Source organism: Podarcis cretensis (assembly GCF_951804945.1).
Source record: "Podarcis cretensis genome assembly, chromosome: 12".
NCBI classification, from domain to species: Eukaryota; Metazoa; Chordata; class Lepidosauria; order Squamata; family Lacertidae; genus Podarcis; species Podarcis cretensis.
This window is the reverse complement of record NC_137181.1, coordinates 3,072,087-3,093,473: the sequence shown is the minus strand read 5'-3', so window position 1 is coordinate 3,093,473 and position 21,387 is coordinate 3,072,087. Positions and strand designations below refer to the sequence as shown.

Genomic DNA, 21,387 nt, shown 5'->3' with positions numbered 1-21,387 from the left:
ACTGGCCCGTACGGGCAGGGGTACCTTTACCTTTTTAATAATATTATATTATTATATTTTATATATGTATTATATAATAATATTACATTATTGTTGCTGTTATTTAGTCCAAGGCAGCTCTGAAGCTGCCTTGAGGTGAACTCAGTTTGAAGGCATTTTCATGGGAATTTTTAGCCACTGAGGTGCTCATACAGTAGGACATTTCCATCAGGGTTGTGCTTCCCAGGCAGAGCTTTGCACTGTGTGCGCGTGGTTTTTATTTTTGAAATGTGATCATGCTTCCCGAAGGGATAGTGGTCACTATCGGCAGTTATCTTGTGACCTCAGCACAGCCTGCTGTCCAGAGCCCTCAACCCGACTCCTGTCCCTTTCCTCTCCCCTCCCAGAACGCCGTCAACGTGCCCAGGGACTTCGAAGGCTGCAGTATCCTGCGCAAGTACTTTGGGCAGCTGCACTACCTGCAGAGCCGCATCCCGATGGGAGCAGAGCATGAAGCAGCCGTCCCCATTACCTGGTGAGCCAGCTGCAGGGGGGAGAGGCGATGGCTGAGCCTTGCCGCTCAGCAGAGCTGGCTTTGAGGTTATGCCAAAACTGGAGCAAGTGGGGTTGGGGCTCCTCCCGCTCTGCGCATGGACCACGGAGGGGACCCTCCACCGCAGTGTTTCTCAAACCTGGCTCTCCAGCTGCTGTTGGATTACAACTCCCATCTTCCCTGACCACTGGTCCTGCTGGCAAGGGATGATGGGAGTTGTAGTTCACAACAGCAGCCGGAGACCCAACACTGCTGTGCAACTTGGGCGCTCCCTGAAACGTAGCACGTTCTCTCCTCTGGGTATTTCTTTCTCTTTTGGAAGGGGAGCCCAAAGGGGAGGGGGGAAGGGTGCAGAGTAATGAAGCAATAGCAGAAATCGAGGACCTGGAAAGCTTGTTGGTTATGCCCCACCTCCATGGTTAGAGGCAGTACAGCGGTACCTCGGGTTAAGTACTTAATTCGTTCCAGAGGTCTGCACTTAACCTGAAACTGTTCTTAACCTGAAGGACCACTTCAGCTAATGGGACCTCCTGCTGCCTCTGCGCTGCCGGAGCACAATTTCTGTTCTCATCCTGAAGCAAAGTTCTTAACCTGAAGCACTATTTCTGGGTTAGCGGCGTATGTAACCTGAAGTGTATGTAACCTGAGGTACCACTGTAATTCTCCTCGGTTCCAGTTTCTGGATACTGCAGAAGCGGAGAGTTGCTCTTGTGTTCGAATCCTGCTTGGGGTTCCTCACAGGCATCTGATTGGCCACTGTGAGAAGAGGATGCTGGACTCATTATTGAGGGGAAGTGCGTGGAACAGGTCTCGGTGTTTCGATTTCTGGAAATGGAGCTGAGAGATGACTTAACCTAGGGAGAGAACAGCAAAGACCTGATGAAGAGAGCACAGCAGAGGTTATATTTTCTGAGAATCCTCCGGGAAAATTATCTCTCAAAGGACCTGCTGATGGCTTTTTACCATTGTACTGTTGAGAGTGTATTATCGTATGGTCTGTGTGTGTGGTTTGGGAGCTGCATGGTTAGGGGAAAAACAATGCTGTCCAGGGTTGTAAAGACTGCGAAGAGAATAATTGGGTGCACTCTTCCCACCTTGGATCAATTCTACGCTTCCAGGTGCCGTAAGGATAGTGCGCACCCCGGAAATGTTCTCTTTCAGCTTCTGCCTTCTGGAAGAAGGTCCAGGGTTATAAAGACCAGGACTAGCTGCCTGAGAAACAGTTTCTATCCAAATGCAATTTTGGTTTTAAACGCAGTGTAAGGTAGTCTCTATGGGAGTATATTGTATTTAATTATAGGGTACCAGAGATTTTAGGGGGCTAACCAGGCTGGGATAGCAGGCTTGTGGGTTTTTGAATGTCTGATGTAGATTTTTTCAATTTCGTTGTTCTGTATGGGACAATGACAATAAAGATTATTGTATTGTAGAGGGCCAATCGCCTGATCTAGCAGGGTTCTTCTCAAGCTGTGACATTCTTGTTTGGCGACAGACAGCTTGGGGGAAATCAACCTGTTGAGATTCATGAAAGAGTTTGCAGGATAACTGGGGTTTCAGGAGGGGGAGAATGAGTGAATGGCTGGAGATAAGGAGGCTGTTGAAAAGAATAAGCTAGCAAGGTAGCAGTCTTAAAGACAGGAGTGGGGAAACCAGCCTCTGTCTGGACTAGGAGCTTGAAGGAGATTTGAGAAGTGATAGGGATCAACTGCAGAGATTTGGGAAGTGGGGATGCTTTTAGCAGAAATGGGAATCGGTGGTGGCTGGGAGACGAAGCAGCATATTTTCTTATACCTCCTCCGGGTAGCTGGCAAGCACAGCAGCTCTGAGTTGTGTTCACGCAGGAGATGTGGCCCTTTTATGAGCCAACTAGATGCCTGTGGAAAACTCACATGCGGTACCCGAGCACAAGATCCACTCTCCTCTCTTGTGGCTTCCAGGAACTGGTGTTCAGAAGCACTGCCGACTCTAGCCGACACCCCAAGCAGGAGGGTGTTTTGTTGGGCTGGGCCTCTGGGCACCTGTTCAGTGCCCCAATTGGGCGCTTTGCTGGAAAAAAGGCCCATGCATTGGGACACGTTCCGCTCAGCCCCCACAATGGCCCCCTCTGTTTGCAGGACCGAGATCTTCTCCGGCAAGACGGTGACGCACGAGGACATCAAATACGAGCAGGCCTGCATCCTGTATAATCTGGGTAAGGACCGTTCGGCCAGCTGGACCTGCAACTGCATCTCTGTTTCCAGGAGGCGAAAGGGGCTTCAGGGGAGGAATTGTTGGGATGCGTCCAAGGGAACGGGGGCATTTCGTAGGCCCCCAGCTGGCTCCAGCCCACTGGCCGGCAGCCGGACGAACACCATCAAACAGTGACTCACAGCTTCTGAAGTCTTCAGAAACTTGAGCATGCCTTAACCAGCAGAGTGAATAACATGCAACAGAAGTGGTGGACAGAGGCATATGTAAAGCATATTTACAAGCAGTTTATTCAGCTTAGTTCAGGACAAAGAAAACATGTTTGCTCTCTTTCGTGTCGAAGAGCAGGAAGCATAAGCAAAAGCTATACACAAACGGAAGTTCCCAGCAAGCTGTGCTGGAGAGTAAACAGTCATGTGACATGCAACAATCATGTCTGTTCCTTTTAAGGTGGAACGGAACATCAATATCCCAACAGGAATGACTAAAGGATCATTCCAACAAAAAGTATATTCACAGCAGCAGCCAAGGATGTTTTGCTGGCAAATAATCGGCAAGTCTTTCTTGGCTGATGTGGCGACAGCCTTGTCTGCCTTTGCATCCATGAGTCTAGGCTGCTTCTGCGTTCTCTGCCTCAGCCTTCCCCCCAAGCAGGTGCCTTCCAGATGTTTTGGACTACAACACCCATGAGCCCTAGCTAGCACAGCTGTTACGGGGCTAGCGATGGCTGCTTTAATGAAATTACTCTCAAAGAGAGGCAGGAGCTAGTAGCGAGCCTCTTTTCGTCACTGCCTCTGGCTTCCCTTGTCATTCCCCAAGTCCTCTGGCACGTGGAGAGGGCTTGGAAGAAAGGGAAAAATTTGCTGTGACTTACTCTCCTAACAGCAGTGAAAGTGGGAGGGTGTTGGGGTGCCCCCCTTGCCAGTGAGCTGGAATGCGTTCTTACCCTTTGGTAAGTGGATTTATGGGTGCTTGGCTGCACCTTTCTCTTAGGACCTCTGGAGCACGTCAGCCCCCCCCATGCTGCAGCATCTATGCTAGGTTTTGTGCGACTAGCACAGGAATTGTGGTTCAGCGCTGTGTCCTTTTGTCTGCAGAGACTGGTTCAAAAAGTGTGAGCGGCGTAGGGTGGAAGCTGAGAATATTAAGGGCATTTCCAGTGGTTGGAGGGGAACTCTCTGTGTTTAATTTACACTATTTGTGCAGGCCAGAGAGCAGCTCCTCCGGCTGCAAAACATGGCTTGCCATAGCTCAGAATCGGTGCACGCTTCTGTGTTTCTCAGAAGACCACTTGCCAGTGGTCAGCAAATATTTTATCCAGGCGGCCACCTGTCCCAGCCCCAAATGAAAGATGGGCTCATTTCTGACCTTGTGCTAAGCTTTGGAAGCACTGAAATCAGGGTGACCACAATCTTTGGCTGACTGTTAAGGCAAGTTAAAATATAAGGATGGTTTTTTTTGGGGGGGGGGTGGATGTTGCTCTGCTCTAAGAAGCCACATTGTGGTGTCTAATGCAGTGATCTCCTTGTCGCAGCTCGATCGTTTTCTGATTTGCTTTGGATTTCTGTGCAATTCTGACATTCCTCACCTCACACAAAACCCTCACCTGGTTGAAGAGTAGTGCAGGCTAAAAAAACATGACCTTCAGAACCCACAGTTGCACCAGTGCTTTCCTACTGCCTGAGCCTCCTCCTCTGACGGTCCACGTTGCATTGCTTCCTGGAAGATGGCTGCTTTGCGCTGGCCTGTCTGTAACCAGCCTTTTGCAGCCTTTTGCCAAGCTGGTGCATTCCAGACATTTTCGACCGCAGCTCCCCTCAGCCCCAGCCACCCTTGGAAGTCGTGGTCCAGAAGATCTGGAGGGCCCTGTTAGGATATAGTTCTGTTCCACCTTAAAAAGGTACAGGCAAGACTGTTGTGTGTCACATGCCTGTTTACTTCCAGCACTCGCTGGGAACTTCCATTTGTGTATAGCTTTTGTGTTACTGCTGTTTTGCTGGAGACGAAGGGAAGCAGACATGTTTGTTCCAGAACTATGCTGAATAAAATGCTGTACATTATGTTTGCACATCTCTCTGTCCGCCTCTTCTGCTGTGAGGTGATTGACACATTCTGCTGACAGAGCGTGTACAAGTCTCTAAATGTATCTGAGGCTCGTGTCGCTGTTTGATGCTGTTCCAAGAGAGACCGGCTGCCGGCCGGTGGCTGGAGCCAGCTGGGGGCCTGCCTGATGCTCCCGTCTTTCTGGCAGTATCCCAACAGGCGCGAGGTTGGCAAACGCTGCTTCAACGAGTATCTTCACATGTTTCTGTGTTTTTTCTTGTTGCCTGCACTGAACCTTCTACGACTGGGCAGGTTAGAAATGTAAATGGCAATACTTTGAGACTCTCATCTAACAGGGTGGGGAGAGGCACCAAAATATTTAGAAGCAGCCACTGCTGGACACCCGTGTGCTTTTCTGGCCTTGCCACGTTTCCGAGCACAATTCAAAGTGTTGGTGTTGACCTTTAAAGCCCTAAACGGCCTCGGTCCTGTATACCTGAAGGAGCGTCTCCACCCCCATCGTTCTGCCCGGACACTGAGATCCAGCACCGAGGGCCTTCTGGCGGTTCCCTCTCTGTGAGAAGCAAAGCTACAGGGAACCAGGCACAGGGCCTTCTCGGTAGTGGCACCCGCCTTGTGGAATGCCCTCCCACCAGATGTCAAAACGATAAACAACTACCTGACATTCAGAAGACATCTTAAGGCAGCCCTGTTCAGGGAAGTTTTTAATGTGTGACATTTTAGTGTATTTTTGGTCTCTGTGGAAGCCGCCCAGAGTGGCTGGGGAAACCCAGCCAGATGGGCGGGGCAAAAAGGTAAAGGTACCCCTGCCCGTACGGGCCAGTCGTGTCCGACTCTAGGGTTGCGCGCTCATCTCGCTTAAGAGGCCGGGAGCTAGCGCTGTCCGAAGACACTTCCGGGTCATGTGGCGGGGTACAAACAATAAATTATTATTATTATTATTATTATTATTATTATTGCTGGGAAAAGTCTGAGCTGGGTTTTAGGGAGCTTTTTGTGTAGCTCTGGGAGACAATAGAGGCCCTGTTCTTCCTGGCTGCGGCAGATCGTGGGCATGTCATCTCGCTCATCTCCTGCAGTGGGAATAGCCTGGTGGGAGGAGGGTACAAGAAGCAGCTACCTCTTGCCATGTCTGCCTGAAGGGGATGATTGGCTAAGGAGTCTGTTCTGAAAAGGGGTGTCTCTGTTCCCAGCTCCTTGGCCCAGACTGCAAGGGCTTGAGAGCAGCCTCGTTCCAAGATTTACTGTATTTTTCACTCTATAAGAGGCACCAGACCACAAGAAGCACCTAGTTTTTGGAGGAGGAAAACAAGAAAAAAAATATCCTGAATCTCAGAAGCCAGAACAGCAAGAGGGATCGCTGCGCAGTGAAAGCAGCAATCCCTCTTGCTGTTCTGGCTTCTGGGATAGCTGTGCAGCCTGTATTCGCTCCATAAGACGCACACACATTTCCCCTTACTTTTTAGGAGGGGAAAAGTGAGTCTTATAGAGCAAAAAATACGGTAAATCTCTCAACCGTCAGAGCAACTGTGTACTTGGTCAATTTTCATTGGGGGACTGGTTCCCTGAAATTACTGGAAGGATGGCCTCTTTCGCCTTTCAGACCACAGTTTTGAGGAGGAACATTGAGTTAAATTCTTCAGGGAAACAAATTTTTATTGGGCAGAATGCCTAGTTTCAATAACCATGTTAACAAGGCAAAGTGTTTTTATTCTGTTGGATGTATCTTGCTCTGTTACGGCTTTTCGGCTGTTCAGATGAATAATAAAATACTCTTCATAGTAGCAGGCAGGGGGAGAACGCCTGGGGAGCCGCTGCCTATTGGACGATGCCGCCACTCACCCTTTCCCTCTCTCCTCCTCCAGGCGCATTGCATTCCATGCTCGGAGCAATGGACAAAAGGGTATCCGAGGAGGTAAGGCTTTGGGCTTTCAGTTCCCCTCCTCGCCATGTTAATAGCATCAAAGGCACCTCCAATTAGTATTTTGGGGCTTTAAAAAAATCGGTTTTTTAAAGAGCTTAGTTAAAATTCTCACCATCGTCAGCAGGGTTGCTTCCTATGAGCCCGCTGCATGTGGCAGTGCATTTATTTGCTTATTTATGTATGGTAATTGATTGTTTCGCCTTTTTTGTTGTTTCGCCTTTTTTGTAAACCGCTTTGAGTTTTCTACAAGCAAACGGTATACAGTGGTACCTCGCAAGACGAATGCCTCGTAAGGTGAAAAACTCGCAAGACGAAAAAGTTTTTCATTTTTTGAGTTGCTTCGCAAGACGAATTTCCCTATGGGCTTGCTTCGCAAGACGAAAACGTCTTGCAAGTTTGTTTCCTTTGTCTTGCAAGTTTGTTTCCTTTTTCTTAAAACCGTGCATTCAGGTAGCCTTTTTTGAGGTTTTTGAAGACTTTGGTCATTTTTGGAGCTTTTCCAAAATCCGTGCTTCGCAAGGCGAAAAAATCGCAAGACGAAAAAACTCACTGGTACCACTGTATATGGTTGTTTTTTTTTGAGAGAGAAATTCAGTCTGTGTGCGTTTGGGTTGATCTTCCCTGGGGGTCTTCTAGCTGTACTTGTTGAAAATGCAACTCTCTTCCCCCCACCCAAAAAAAAACCCCATTCTGTCTTGCAGGGCATGAAGGTCTCCTGCACCCATTTCCAGTGTGCGGCGGGGGCGTTTGCTTATCTCCGGGACCACTTCCCTCATTCCTACAGCGTAGATATGAGCCATCAGATCCTTAACCTCAATATCAACCTCATGCTGGTAAGATCTGGGGGTGGGGTGAGGGGAAGTCCCTCTGGCCTGGTCTGCCCCTTGGCGAAGGTGCTGAGAACAGAAGGGGAGTCAAAGGGCCAACTAGAATCATAGAATCATAGAAGAGTTGGAAGAGACCACCAGGGCCATCGAGTCCAACCCCCTGCCAAGCAGGAAACACCATCAGAGCACTCCTGACATATGGTTGTCAAGCCTCTGCTTAAAGACCTCCAAAGAAGGAGACTCCACCACACTCCTTGGCAGCAAATTCCACTGTCAAACAGCTCTTACTGTCAGGAAGTTCTTCCTAATGTTTAGGTGGAATCTTCTTTCTTGTAGTTTGGAGCCATTGCTCCGTGTCCGCTTCTCTGGAGCAGCAGAAAACAACCTTTCTCCCTCCTCTATGTGACATCCTTTTATATATTTGAACATGGCTATCATATCACCCCTTAACCTCCTCTTCTCCAGGCTAAACATGCCCACCTCCCTTAGCCATTAATCATAAGGCATCGTTTCCACTAGTCCACTTGCAGTGGCCAACCAGAAGCCCTAATAGGAAACCAGCAAGCAGGATTCGAACACAAGACCCTCTTTCTCCCCTCCTGTGGCCTCCACTAACTGGTACCCAGAAGCACTTACTGCCTCCAGTTTCTGGAGTGTAGAGCCGAGCCATGGTGGCTAGTGGCCACAGACAGCTCTCCTCCCTGTATTTCCAAAGCAGAGGGCAGGGCAGAGCGACTCATTGTTCTAAACGGGCTGGCCAATTTTAAAACGTGCTTCCTAGAGGTGATCTCCGCTCATGCGACAGTAGCTGCAGTGGACTGCTCTCTTGAGGTTACCTGCAGCCTTGCGTCCAAGGCTATAGAACACTGTAACTGAAAGCATCTTGTATGCCCCGCAGAGGACCTTAAGGTCCATGAATAACCATAGTTTAGAGGCCCCTGGCCCTAAGGAAGTCAGATTATCCTCCGCCAGGGCCAGGGCCTTCTCAGTGATGGCTCCGACCTGGTGGAATGCTCTGTCCCAGGAGACCAGGGCCCTGCAGGATTGAACTTCCTTCTGCAGGGCCTGTAAGACTGAGCTATTCCGCCTGGCTTTCAATTTGAACTTAGCCTGAGCTTTTATTCCCCTACCTTCCCTCCCCCTCCCCTTTTTATGAAGATTACCCACTCTGAGACCCCACAGCTAATTCTCCCCTGGTCTCCTCGCTGGCCCAAATAGGACTAATTTAGCCAGCTAGCCCTGGTGATCATCTAATGTTTATTGGATGGATTTCCCCCCTAAATTGATTTTTGATTTTTGAATTTGTAGTTATTCACGCCTTATACTGTATTTTATGATGTTTTTTGTTGCATCAATTAAGTGTTTTAAATTTGTTGTTACCTCCCCTGAGCCCGGTTTTCTGAACCGGGAAGGGCAGCATATAAATAAAAATGTATTCTTATTATTTATTTCTTCGTCGCCTACATGTCTAAAGGGCCAGGCCCAGGAGTGCCTTCTGGAGAAATCGATGCTGGACAACCGGAAGAGCTTCCTTGTGGCCAGGATCAGCGCCCAGGTGAGCAGTTTGGGGAGCCTTGAACTTGGGTGACTAGTACCTGAATAGTGACCTCCCCCTGAGGCTGGGACAGGTTAGGGACTTCCTCTAAAGCAGCCAGGTGCATTTTTTTGCTGTGCAGTTAGGTTTGCTTGACAGGGCTGTCCCACATGCCCTTCCCGATGGAGCTGTAGAATCAGACAAGACCCCCAAAGGCCATCTAGCCCAACCCCTTGCAATGCAGGAATCCCAGCTCAAGAATCCCTGACAGATGGCCATCCAAATTCTGCATTAAAACCTCCAGTGAAAGAGTGTCCACTTACCTTTAGAAAGTTATTCCAATGTTCAGATGGGTTCTCCTTTCTTGTGATACGCATCCGTCAGTTTGGCTCCTGCGGTGGGGAAAATTTGTCAGCGTCTAAAGCAGCAATCACTCAGAACCTTTCCTACCCCTCCCCAAATTCCCTTCCCAAGGTGGTGGATTACTACAAAGAAGCGTGTCGAGCTTTGGAGAACTCTGAAACAGCCTCCCTGCTGGGGAAGATTCAGAAAGACTGGAAGAAGCTGGTGCAGATGAAGATCTACTATTTCGCTGCCGTGGCCCATGTAAGTATCCTGGGGGGACCCTGCTCTGCTGAGCTGGGCTTCACCCAACATGACCTCCCCACACTTAATCCTTTGGTTAGATAAAGGTAAAGGGACCCCTAACCATTAGGTCCAGTTGTGGCCGACTCTGGCGTTGCAGCGCTCATCTCGCTTAACTGGCCAAGGGAGCCGGCGTACAGCTTCCGGGTCATGTGACTGTTATTCTAAAGCAGCAATGCAGCAGCAAGCAAAGGCTCTAGCAGCTCAGTCAGCTGCTTGTGGCTGGAAAGCCAAACAGGATGTGGGTGACTGTTGCCATGGAAACAAAGGGGCAGTCCATTCTGTATTGAGCACCGGATGTTAGCTCAGTGTGTGTGTCATATGACCTGTACTGGAAGTACATGGGTGGAGTTTATTCCAACTGCTGTTGAGTGCAGACATGTTTTCTCTGTACTGAAGTAAAAGACAGGAATAAAAGATGTAAATAGATTTCTGTCTGCTTCTTTCCCCTCCCTGGGGACACCAAAGGGGAGAGAGGAAGAACGGTGTGTTTTTCTCACAGTCTGAGAAGAATCGCCGAGACCTCGGCTGCTTATCAGCAGAGTGGCGCAGCCGGGAGGTCGCCAAGGAATATCTGCCGGTGCCTGGAAGACTGGCACATCCCTCTGACCGAGGCAGAATTCCAACAGTGACCAGCATGACTAAGGTGCTTCTGGCAAACCAGAACAGCGCATGGAAATGCCGTTTACCTTCCTGCCAGAGCGGTACCTATTTATCTACTTGCACTGGTGTGATTTTGAACTGCTAGGTAGCAGGAGCAGGGACCGAGCAGGGACCCGTTGCGGGGATTCGAACCGCCAACCTTCTGATCGGCAAGTCCTAGGCTCTGTGGTTTAACCCACAGCGCCACCCACGTCCCTTGGTTAGATAGGATAAGATTAAACTTTATTCGCATTAGCCAATGGCCATAGCAACAGTAAAACATACAGTAAACACAGAAAAGGAAGTTTGATATAAGAGCACATTTCAAAGTCCTGAATCAGTCGTCAGTTAGTTGCCCATATTCTGATTGCCCCTGCTATGAACCTAGCAACCTTTGCTGATATCTGCTCATTTTGATCTGATAGAAGAACGGACATCGTGGCAGTGCTTGAGCGCCCTGGGATGGTTAGTACGAGTGGGGTGATGATCTCGTTCCTCAGGTCTTTGTAGAGAGTGCAAGACAGGAGGACCTGTGCCACTGTTTCGGTGCTACCACAGGGGCAAAGGCGTTTCTCAGGCAGGATCTTTTGGAATCAACCCTCAAGTATCGCAGATGGCAAAACATCCAGTCTTGCAAGTGTAAAAGCACGTCTGTATTTTGGGATAAGTTTGTGCAGATATAGGGCCAGAGAAACAAAATGGAGAGGTGGAAAATAAACATACTCTACCTGCCCGCGGGCTGCCTTGCCAGAGTGGTGCATGCTCTGGTTATCTCTCGCTTGGACTACTGCTATGCGCTCTATGTGGGGCTACCTTTGAAGGTGATCCGGAAACTACAACTAATCCAGAATGCGGCAGCTAGACTGGTGACTGGGAGCGGCCGCCGAGACCACATAACACCGGTCTTGAAAGACCTACATTGGCTCCCAGTACGTTTCCGAGCACAATTTAAAGTGTTGGTGCTGACCTTTAAAGCCCTAAACGGCCTCGGTCCAGTATACCTGAAGGAGCGTCTCCACCCCCATCGTTCTGCCCGGACACTGAGGTCCAGCTCCGAGGGCCTTCTGCCGGTTCCCTCGCTGTGAGAAGCCAAGTTACAGGGAACCAGGCAGAGGGCCTTCTCGGTGGTGGCGCCCGCCCTGTGGAATGCCCTCCCACCAGATGTCAAAGAGAACAACAACTTTCTGACTTTTAGAAGACATCTGAAGGCCGCCCTGTTTAGGGAAGCTTTTAACATTTGATGCATTACTGTATTTTAATACTTTGTTGGAAGCTGTCCAGAGTGGCTGGGGAAGCCCAGCCAGATGGATGGGATATAAATAATAAATTATTATTATTATTATTATTATTATTATTATTATTATTATTATTATTATCCTTTGGTTTGTGTTGGAACCTGAAGGCTGTTATTGGCTCTGTCGTCTCAACCCTCACTGGGATGGGAGTACAGGAATGAGGCTATATGGGAAGAACTCGCCTCTCTGCTCCTCCCAGCCCCTTCTGTCTATGGGGTTTTGTGTGTGGGTTGAGCTTTTGATTTCTGCTTCCTGCTCGAGGGATGAGGGTTTGTGGGGTGGATGGAGGCGATGCCGGATTGTGAGGTGGTGCCTGGGACCAACCCAGGGCTGCTGTGTCTGGCTGGCTGCTACAACTGTGATTCTTCTCTGTCTTTCAGTTGCACATGGGGAAGCAGGCGGAGGAGCAGCAGAAGTATGGCGAGAGGGTAAGCCTGTTTGCTTCCAAAGTTCTGGGGTGAGTGGGGAACTCACAAACTGCTTGCCGCGGTAGATCTCCTGGATGATAGGAGGTGAAAAGATAGCCATCTTCAAATACCTGAAGGGCTGTCATGTGGGCGATGGAACAAGCTTGTTTCACGCTGCTCCAGAGAGTGGGACCGGAACCAGCAGTTTCAAATTACAGGAAGGGGATTCTGACTCAATATTTTGAAGAATTGACAGCAGGAGCCGTTTGACAGTGGAACTGGCTCCCTCGGAAAGTGGTGGGCTCTTCTTCTTCGGAGTTCTTTAAGCAGAGGTTAAGGGACGCGGGTGGCGCTGTGGGTTAAACCACAGAGCCTAGGACTTGCTGAGCAGAAGGTCAGCGGTTCGAATCCCCGCGACAGGGTGAGCTCCCGTTGCTCGGTCCCTGCTCCTGCCAGCCTAGCAGTCCAAAAGCACAAAGTGCAAGTAGATAAATAGGTACCACTCCAGCGGGAAGGTAAACGGCGTTTCCATACGCTGCTCTGGTTCACCAGAAGTGGCTTAGTCCTGCTGGCCACATGACCCGGAAGCTGTACACCGGCTCCCTTGGCCAATAAAGAGAGATGAGCGCCGCAGCCCCAGAGTCGGTCACGACTGGACCTAATGGTCAGGGGTCCCTTTACCTTTTAAGCAGAGGTTGGCTGGCCATGTGTCAGGGATTTTAAGCTGTGGTCCCTGCATTGCAAGGGTTGGACTAGATGTCCTTGAGGTGTCTTCCGACTCTACAATTCCATGATTCTGCAATAGGTGAGGGGTAGAGAAGCCGGGGCAGGTTTTGCGCTTTCCGTGGTGCTGCAACTTGTAATACAGGCTTCATATATATATATATATATATATATATATATATATATATATATATATAATTTTTTTAGATTTTAACATACAATTTTCAACAGTAATTATGAAGGAATGGGTTTCCAAAACCCAAAAACCGACTGTGCAGGCAGTTTTAAACTGCACCAAAATTCCTATTTTTCCTTAGCTAAAATGCATAAACTCTAGTCGTTGAGTAAATCCATAACAAGAACAAAGCTCTCTCCCTTATCAGTCCATGGCGGCAATGAGTGACCTTGCCAAGTTCCAGTACAGCAGGGATGATGCGTGTGTGCCTTATCTTATGTGCTGACCACAAAGACGCGCAGACCCACGTCTGGGAATAACGCCAGAGTGTGTTCTCGGAAATGGTGACCTCTGCGTCCCAGATAAGAGTAGGAAGAGGAAGATCCTTTTATGGTCAGAAGTAGAGGAAGGAAGATCCTTTTATGGTTGAGAGTACAGTGGTGCCTCGCAAGACGAAATTAATCTGTTCCGTGAGGCTCTTCGTATAGCGGTTTTTTTGTCTTGCGAAGCAAGCCCATTGACAGCTTAGCGGATTAGTGCTATTAGCGGTTTAGCGGCTTTTAGCGATCAGCTGAGAAGCGGCTTATCAGCGGATCAGCTGTTAAGCGGCTTAGCAGCTTAGGAAAAGCGGGGGGAAAGCGGAAAAAACCCATGGGAACTCGCAAGATTTTTTTGTCTTGCGAAGCAACCCCATAGAGAAATTTGTTTAGCAAAGCGCCTCCAAAACGGAAAACCCTTTCGTCTAGCGGGTTTTCCGTCTTGCGAGGTGTTCGTCTTGCGGGGCACCACTGTATTAGTGGTTTAGCGGCTTTTAGCGGATCAGCTGATCAGCGGATCAGCTGATCAGCGGCTTATCAGCGGATCAGCTGCTAAGCGGCTTAGCGGCTTAGGAAAAGGGGGGAAAGGGGGAAAAACCCGCAGGAACTCGCAAGACATTTTCGTTTTGCGAAGCAAGCCCATAGGGAAATTCGTTTTGCGAAGCGCCTCCAAAACGGAAAACCCTTTCGTCTAGCGGGTTTTCCGTCTTGCAAGGCGTTCGTCTTGCGGGGCACCACTGTACCAGAACAGGAACATATGTGATGTCAACCTGCGTACGTAGGCCGACGTGGTTGGGCTCCTAGGGGTGGAGTGAGAAGGGTGCCTGGAGGATATATAAACTGCATGAAACCTGTCATTTCTTTGGACTTTCTGTGGACTTGATCACGCAAGTGCCTTCTGCTACCCGGAGAGCAGAATAAACTCTTTCTTTGAACCAACCTCGATGTCATTTTTACTTCCTTCCTATGTCCCGGAGCAACGCAGACCCAATCGGTGAACTCCAATAAGGCTACAATTAAACATACCTTTACATCTTATTCAATTTTTTTGACTTCCATCAGTCCTGTCTGAAAATTTCCCAGTCTAATCTCTTAGTATGAATTTCTTATTTTCCCTATTACATTTCAAACTCATAACCAATATCTCTACCTTTTTCTACTTTGTAACACTTCGTATATTTCTCCTCACAAAACTTCTTGTAGTCCTACTAGCGTAATTTGTCGATTGCAGCTGCTCTTCAAATACCGTATTTTTCGCCGTATAGGACGCACTTTCCCCCCTCCAGAAATGAAGGGGAAATGTGTGTGCGTCCTATGGGGCGAATGCAGGCTTTCGCTGAAGCTATCCGCAAGCCCTGGGAGGCTGCGGGAGTTCCCCCCGGGCTCCCCCGGCTTGCGCAGCGCTGCCGCTTATCCCGAAGCCCCGGCTCGCTCACCAGTCGCGCCGGGGCTTCGGGTAGCTCTGCGGAAGCCATGGGAGGGCTCCCACGGCTTGCACAGCGCTGCTTCTTATCCCGAAGCTACCCGAAGCAACTGCTCAGCGCGCCGGGGCTTTGGGATAAGAGGCAGCGCTGCGCAAGCCACGGGAGAGCTCTCACGGCTTGCGGAGAGCAGCCTGTTCTGGGGGCTGGGGTCGGGGGAAGCTCGGGCTTCCCCCGCCCCAGCCTTGTGCCTTGGGGGGGAAATATTTTTTTTTTCTTTATTTCCCCCCCCCAAAAAACTAGGTGTGCCTTATGGGCCGGTGCGCCCTATGGGGCGAAAAATACGGTAATTCATATACTTCTTCCAATCTTCTGTAAATCTCTGGTCCCGCAGGTTTCGAATCCTTCCTGTCATTTTGTCCAGTTCTGCATACTCCATTAATTTCGTCTGCCATTCTTCTTTCGTCGGAATTTCTTCTCGCTTCCGTTTCTGGGCTAACAGTACTCTTGCCGCTGGTGTTGCATATAAGAACAATTTAACATCTTGCCTGTTCATGTCTTGGTCTTGTAATACAGGCTTCTAATTGACCACAGCTGTCGCTTGTCCCAAACAGCGAAACCTTCAGCCTTGCCCTTGTATTGTTGATGTTACAATAACTGAAGGACAGCTGTGGTTGGGAGATGGGGTTAGAAGGGGAGAAGCCCAACCTTATCTCCCAGGCACAGACCTCCCTTTGAAGCCCTTGCCAGGATGAGTCCAGAAGGAGCTTCTTCTGTTCCCTCGCCACGTCTGTGACTACCTAAGGCACTACTCCTCACACATGGCAGGTGTGGCGGAAGACCTGCAAATGGACTTCAGGTTGCATGTGGGGCTTCATGTGATGAGATGAGCTTCTGTTACGGCACTCCCCGCGTGCAAGTTTTCTATCTGCAGGGAATTTGTGTGTGTTATAAGAAAGACTGCCTTATGGGGTATTCCAGAGCCCATATATAGTCCTTAAGTGGGTTCCCTATTGGTAGAAGAAAGTAACAGGGGCCAACCTGAGTATATTGAGAAGCAAAGCGGCTAGTAAGCCTGATCTTTATTCAACGAACTGTTGCAACAGGGTCCCCACTCACCACACGCAGGAGGGAGGAGGAACCCTGAACAGTGGTGCACAAGCCCCTATATAGACCTTTGAAATTGCCCACCCTGTAGCCCAAGACCACCCCCCTGAAACATCATACATGCATCACAGAAGGGAGGCGGTCTTTAGCAGAAATCCTGTCTTCCAGGATACCTGATAATGGTCACTGGTTGCATTACCTGGGCAGTCTAGCCTATTCATACACAGATATGTCCTTATTAGTGTACTCTTGGTCTTTGTGGAAGCCGCCCAGAGTGGCTGGGGAAGCCCAGCCAGATGGGCAGGGTACAAATAATATATTATTATTATTATTATTATTATTATTATTATTATTATTATTGACAGGATTTGCAAGCAAAAAGGCAGTGGGAAGGGATTCCCCATTTGCCTCCCTTACCACAGTGGACTATTTGAGGTCATTGGGAGAATCAAAATGGCTTTGGGATGGCTCTCCCATACTATTTCATACATTCAGTTCATATATTTAGATATGCGTGCATTTATGAATATTTCTTCTATGTTTGTTTGTTTTTTTAAATAATATTTATTAAAATTTCAAGTTACAAAAAGAAAAGAAAGAGAATTAAACATAACAATACAATACAATACAATACAAAAACAAAAATACTACATATACACAACAGAAACAAAACAAAAACAATTAAGAAAACACATCCAATACTTTCAATGTTGTTAACTTTCATTTACTTGTTTCAGCGACCTCCTCACACCTCCCTTTTTTGTATTCCACTTCGATTAATTGTTTCAGCAAATCCTTTCCATCTTCCTCAATTTTCTGTCCTATCATTTATCTTAACACATTCTAACATTATTTTGTCCTTTAATCCATTTACAATCTATTGTACTTAATTCTTTATAGCATTTCTGCTAAAGCCATGTAACTTCATTCCAACATCTTTCTAACATTCCTTAATTTTACAATATTTCTGTAGATAATCTTTAAATTTATTCCAATCTTCTTCCACCGACTCTTCTCCCTGGTCTCGGATTCTGCCAGTCATTTCCGCCAATTCCATGTAGTCCATCAACTTCAACTGCCATTCTTCCCGGGTGGGTAGATTTTGTGTCTTCCAGTACTTTGCGATGAGTATTCTTGCTGCTGTTATTGCATACATAAAGAAAGTTCTACCCTTCTTTGGCACCAATTTGGCACCAAACATATTTCTTCTATGTTTGAGACCTTAAAATTCTTATAACGTGTGTGAGAGAAAGGCTCACTTTTCTTACTTTTAATAGAAAGCATAGCCAGTTTGACAGTGGACTTTGGTTGTCTGAATCTCTGCCCCCTTTGCAGGTCATCTACTTCCAGAGTGCTCTGGACAAGCTCAATGAAGCCATCAAACTGGCCAAGGTACACCTTTCTTCCTACCCCCTTCCCGAAAGTGGCTTGAAAAGTTATTTAGTAAACTGTGGAGGCAATGATGGCCCCCAACTTGGATGGTTTTAAAAGAGGATTGGACCAATTGATGGAGGAGAGGGCTGTTGATGGCTGCGTCCCCTCCCCGCTGACCCCCTTGCCTCTTAGCTTCCCCCTAGAGAATCCCCCAAGGGACACAGGTGGCGCTGTGGGTTAAACCACAGAGCCTAGGACTTGCCGATCAGCGGTTCGAATCCCCGCAATGGGGTGAGCTCCCGTTGCTCGGTCCCTGCTCCTGCCAACCTAGCAGTTCGAAAGCACTTCATAGTGCAAGTAGATAAATAGGTACCACTCTGGCGGGAAGGTAAACGGCGTTTCCGTGCACTGCTCTGGTTCACCAGAAGCGGCTTAGTCATGCTGGCCACATGACCCGGAAGCTGTACGCCGGCTCCCTCGGCCAGTAAAGCGAGATGAGCGCCGCAACCCCAGAGTCGTCCACGACTGGACCTAATGGTCAGGGGTCCCTTTACCTTTACCTAGAGAATCCCCCCAGTGGCTGCTACTGCCTACTTTGGGAATTGTTGGTGTACCTTTATCCTGCCTCCCGCCATCTCTGCCTGCGGACCACCTGCTTATTATGGATATGTTTTGAACCTGACGTTTCCCCTTTCAGGGTCAGCCTGAGACAGTGCAGGAAGCCCTGAGGTTCACCATGGATGTCATTGGAGGAAAGTGAGTCGCTGCTACCCGTTAACTCTTTGCATGCCTAGGCCTGGGTCCCTGTCACTGTTACGATATGGATGCAATGCAGCTGCAAAGTGCTAGCTTGAAAAGTAAACATGATGGGAATGTTGGGATTGCCCGTGGGAAGCAGAGGGACAGTCAATTCACAGTGCGAAGCACCGGAATTAGCTCAGAGTGTAATATGAGCTCTTCCGTTTATTCCTGTCCAGGAAGTGTTTGTCTCTAGACTGCTGGAGTTTGAAGAGAGCAGTCATGTTTTTTGTAATGCTGCAAAGACAGAAATAAAGGCATGTAAATACGTTTCTGTCTGTCTCTTTCCCCTGCCAGGGGGCAGGAAAGAGGAGTGTGTTCTTCTCACGCTGAGAAGGATCGCCTATCGAGACCTCGCCTGGATCTTGCTGGGGAATGCAGCCAGGGAGGTCAACAGGGAATCATGCCGGGTGCCTGGGAGAGTTGCCAGTTTCTCCTGATAAAGGCTTGATTTCCGACAGTCACACCAGTTCCCTTCCCTAATCTCAGCTCTGCACCAAGAGAACCTGCCTGGTGCAGGGGGGGGAGCGCACTCCTGTCCGGAAATTGGGAGACCCACTGTCAATCAGAAGTCAGATGTTGACGGGTCTGATGGTCTCACCCATAGACCTTTGCTTTGCTCAGTTCTGTTCTTCCAGGCATTCCCTCCGTATTTTTGTGATTCTGTGAAACCATGAGGACTAGAAAACCTTTTTTTAAAAAAACTAACAACAACAACAATAATAATAAATTGTATTTATACCACGCCCTCCCTGGCCAGAGCTGGGCTCAGGGCAGCTAACACTAGTAAAATTACAGTAAAAACATAATGGGGGGGGGGGACCAATTTAAAATACAGGTTAAAATGCAATTTAAAATTCAGCCTCATTTTAAAAGTAGCCCATGGATCAAAACCGTAAGGGGAGGGAAACATAAGGGTCAGACCGAGTCCAAACCAAAGGCCAAGCGGAACAGCTCTGTCTTGCAGGCCCTGCGGAAAGACGTCAAATCCCGCAGGGCCCTAGTCTCTTGGGACAGAGCGTTCCACCAAGTTGGGGCCAGTATTGAAAAGGCCCTGGCCCTAGTTGAGACCAATCGAACCACCTTGCGACCTGGGACCTCCAAAATGTTGTCATTTGTGGACCATGCGTTTGGATTCCTAAGTTACTCTACATAGAGTAATGAATTCAAGAAATACACGCATGGGAAAAGAACGAGACGCCCACAGTTGAGAGCTTTGAGGGTCCACCCCCTTTTTATGCGAGAAAAAGGTTAATTAAGATCTCCCCCTGATAGAGAGCTTTGCATTATTTTCTTCCTCTTTTTTTCTTTATTTACTTTTTCCATTTTTGTTCAGATTCATCTGTTTTTTATTGTATTCTATGTTGGGAAAGTTTCAATTGAAAAAGAAAGAAATGCACACAGATTTGCAAGTTTTCACTTTGGGCTTGGGAAGTAAGGAGTTACTGACCAGAACACACACCGCCCCGCGCCCCCCCCCCGCCTCCTTCCATCTTTCCAAGTTTGGATTTGACTTAGTATTCCCCACATTTCTGGAGGGCCCCTCCCCCCAAAAAAAATCCGACTGTCTGTAGTTCCTCTGAGTTTGGGTGTGGGGCATCCCTAAACATAACACCCTTTGAAAACCCTTTGATATTGGTTGCTTTCTTGGAACTGTACTTGGAGCAATAATATGTGATACTTCTTCCTGGGCATCTTTCCCCAAAGAACCCCCCCCCCCCCCCAGCAGCAATGCCCTTCAAGCCTGTTGTCGCTTTGCAGGTACAACTCTGCCAAAAAGGACAACGACTTCATCTACCACGAGGCTGTCCCTGCTCTGGATACCTTGCAGTCGGTGAAAGGTAAAGTCAAGACACTCTGCTTTCACAGAATTGTAAAGTTGGATGGGGCCCCCAGTGGTCAGGAGTTCGGCCTACACTCGAGTAGGACCCTGGCAGAGACACATGCCCGACTGGCATGTTCTCTCCCTCCTGGTCAGTCGTTTGGGAGCTTCGCAAGCTTTCTTCAGCTCGAACATCACAGCGACCGATGCCAAACGACGCCGGCACACTTAGGGATCCGCAGAGTCTTTGCAGCTTGTGTGACAGAACCCCAGCAACTCAGCATTTGGGCTAATCTACTTTATTTACGGGGGACGCAGGTGGCGCTGTGGGTTAAAGCCTCAGCGCCTAGGACTTGCCGATCGAAAGGTCGGCGGTTCGAATCCCTGCGGCGGGGTGCGCTCCCGCTGCTCGGTCCCAGCGCCTGCCAACCTAGCAGTTCGAAAGCACCTCCGGGTGCAAGTAGATAAACAGGGACCACTTACCAGCGGGAAGGTAAACGGCGTTTCCGTGTGCGGCTCTGGCTCGCCAGATGCAGCTTTGTCACGCTGGCCACGTGACCCGGAAGTGTCTCCGGACAGCGCTGGCCCCTGGCCTCTTAAGTGAGATGGGCGCACAACCCCAGAGTCTGTCAAGACTGGCCCGTACGGGCAGGGGTACCTTTACCTTTACCTTTTTACTTTATTTACATATAAACACGCACAGAGCCCTGCAACATGGCTCCCTCTCTCTCTAGCATCAGACAGCAAAGAGAAAAAGAACAAAGGACAATAGTCCCACTTCACGGAACACAGGAACACAAACATCCTGTCTCCGTCACTTCCCACTCTGTGGAGTCAAAACATACACCGTCATGTGAAAGACAACAATCCCATGACTGCAGTCACGGAGCAGGAATTCTAACAGTCCCACCCGGCTGCAGTGCAGGAATATCTTCCCCGACGTGTGACTCAAACCCACAACCCTGAGATTAAGACTCTCACGCTCTACCAGCTGAGCTATCCCAGCTTTGGAGCAATCCCTATCGCCTTCTCTGCCTGCTGGTCTTGGGTAGGGCAGAAGGAGCCCATCCTTCCCCAACCAGGCGCCCTCCAGATGTTTTGAACTACAACTCCCATCATGCATTTTTCCGCAACATCCATCATATCGGATGTAGCATAGGGCTACCCAAAGCATAAATGTGCAGCGGATAGTTTTGAAAGTTGATCGGCATCACTTTTGGCTGCCTTTTGATGACGATCAAAAACTTTCCTATTCTCCCAGGCTTTGAGCAGAGGCTATCGGGGGGGGGGGTCTTTCGTCAGATGTTTCCTGCTGACGCAGTGATATTGGGGAAGGTTTTGCTGCATCTTGATGGGCTGGGCTTTTGTGGCAGGGATTGGCTGCTGTCTTACCTTGTCTTTTGTTGAGGGCTGTTCAAATTTCTTTACAACTTGTTAAATCGCTACCCACAAAAGTGAGGAAGGGTGGGATATAAATGTAGTCGTAATAATAAAAGCCAAATAAGCATGCAGGACTGGGTAAACTCAAAACATTTACAGAAGCTACAAGATTATCAGCACTCCATGGGTCCGGTGTAGCCTAGGTATCACCTC

At 48.8% G+C, this 21,387-nt stretch overlaps 1 protein-coding gene across 1 annotated transcript in view; it reads left to right on the top strand.

The window, feature by feature from the left end:
- The window catches only part of PTPN23 (protein tyrosine phosphatase non-receptor type 23), a 55,425-nt gene that overhangs the window by 10,356 nt on the left and 23,682 nt on the right, over nucleotides 1–21,387 (top strand). The window contains exons 3-12 of the mRNA XM_079996343.1: nucleotides 387–514; nucleotides 2,647–2,723; nucleotides 6,649–6,698; nucleotides 7,409–7,540; nucleotides 9,009–9,089; nucleotides 9,543–9,674; nucleotides 12,031–12,078; nucleotides 17,136–17,192; nucleotides 17,872–17,930; nucleotides 19,734–19,813. Of these exons, the coding sequence (XP_079852469.1) occupies nucleotides 387–514; nucleotides 2,647–2,723; nucleotides 6,649–6,698; nucleotides 7,409–7,540; nucleotides 9,009–9,089; nucleotides 9,543–9,674; nucleotides 12,031–12,078; nucleotides 17,136–17,192; nucleotides 17,872–17,930; nucleotides 19,734–19,813 (844 nt within the window). The remainder of the gene's footprint in view (nucleotides 1–386; nucleotides 515–2,646; nucleotides 2,724–6,648; nucleotides 6,699–7,408; nucleotides 7,541–9,008; nucleotides 9,090–9,542; nucleotides 9,675–12,030; nucleotides 12,079–17,135; nucleotides 17,193–17,871; nucleotides 17,931–19,733; nucleotides 19,814–21,387) is intronic.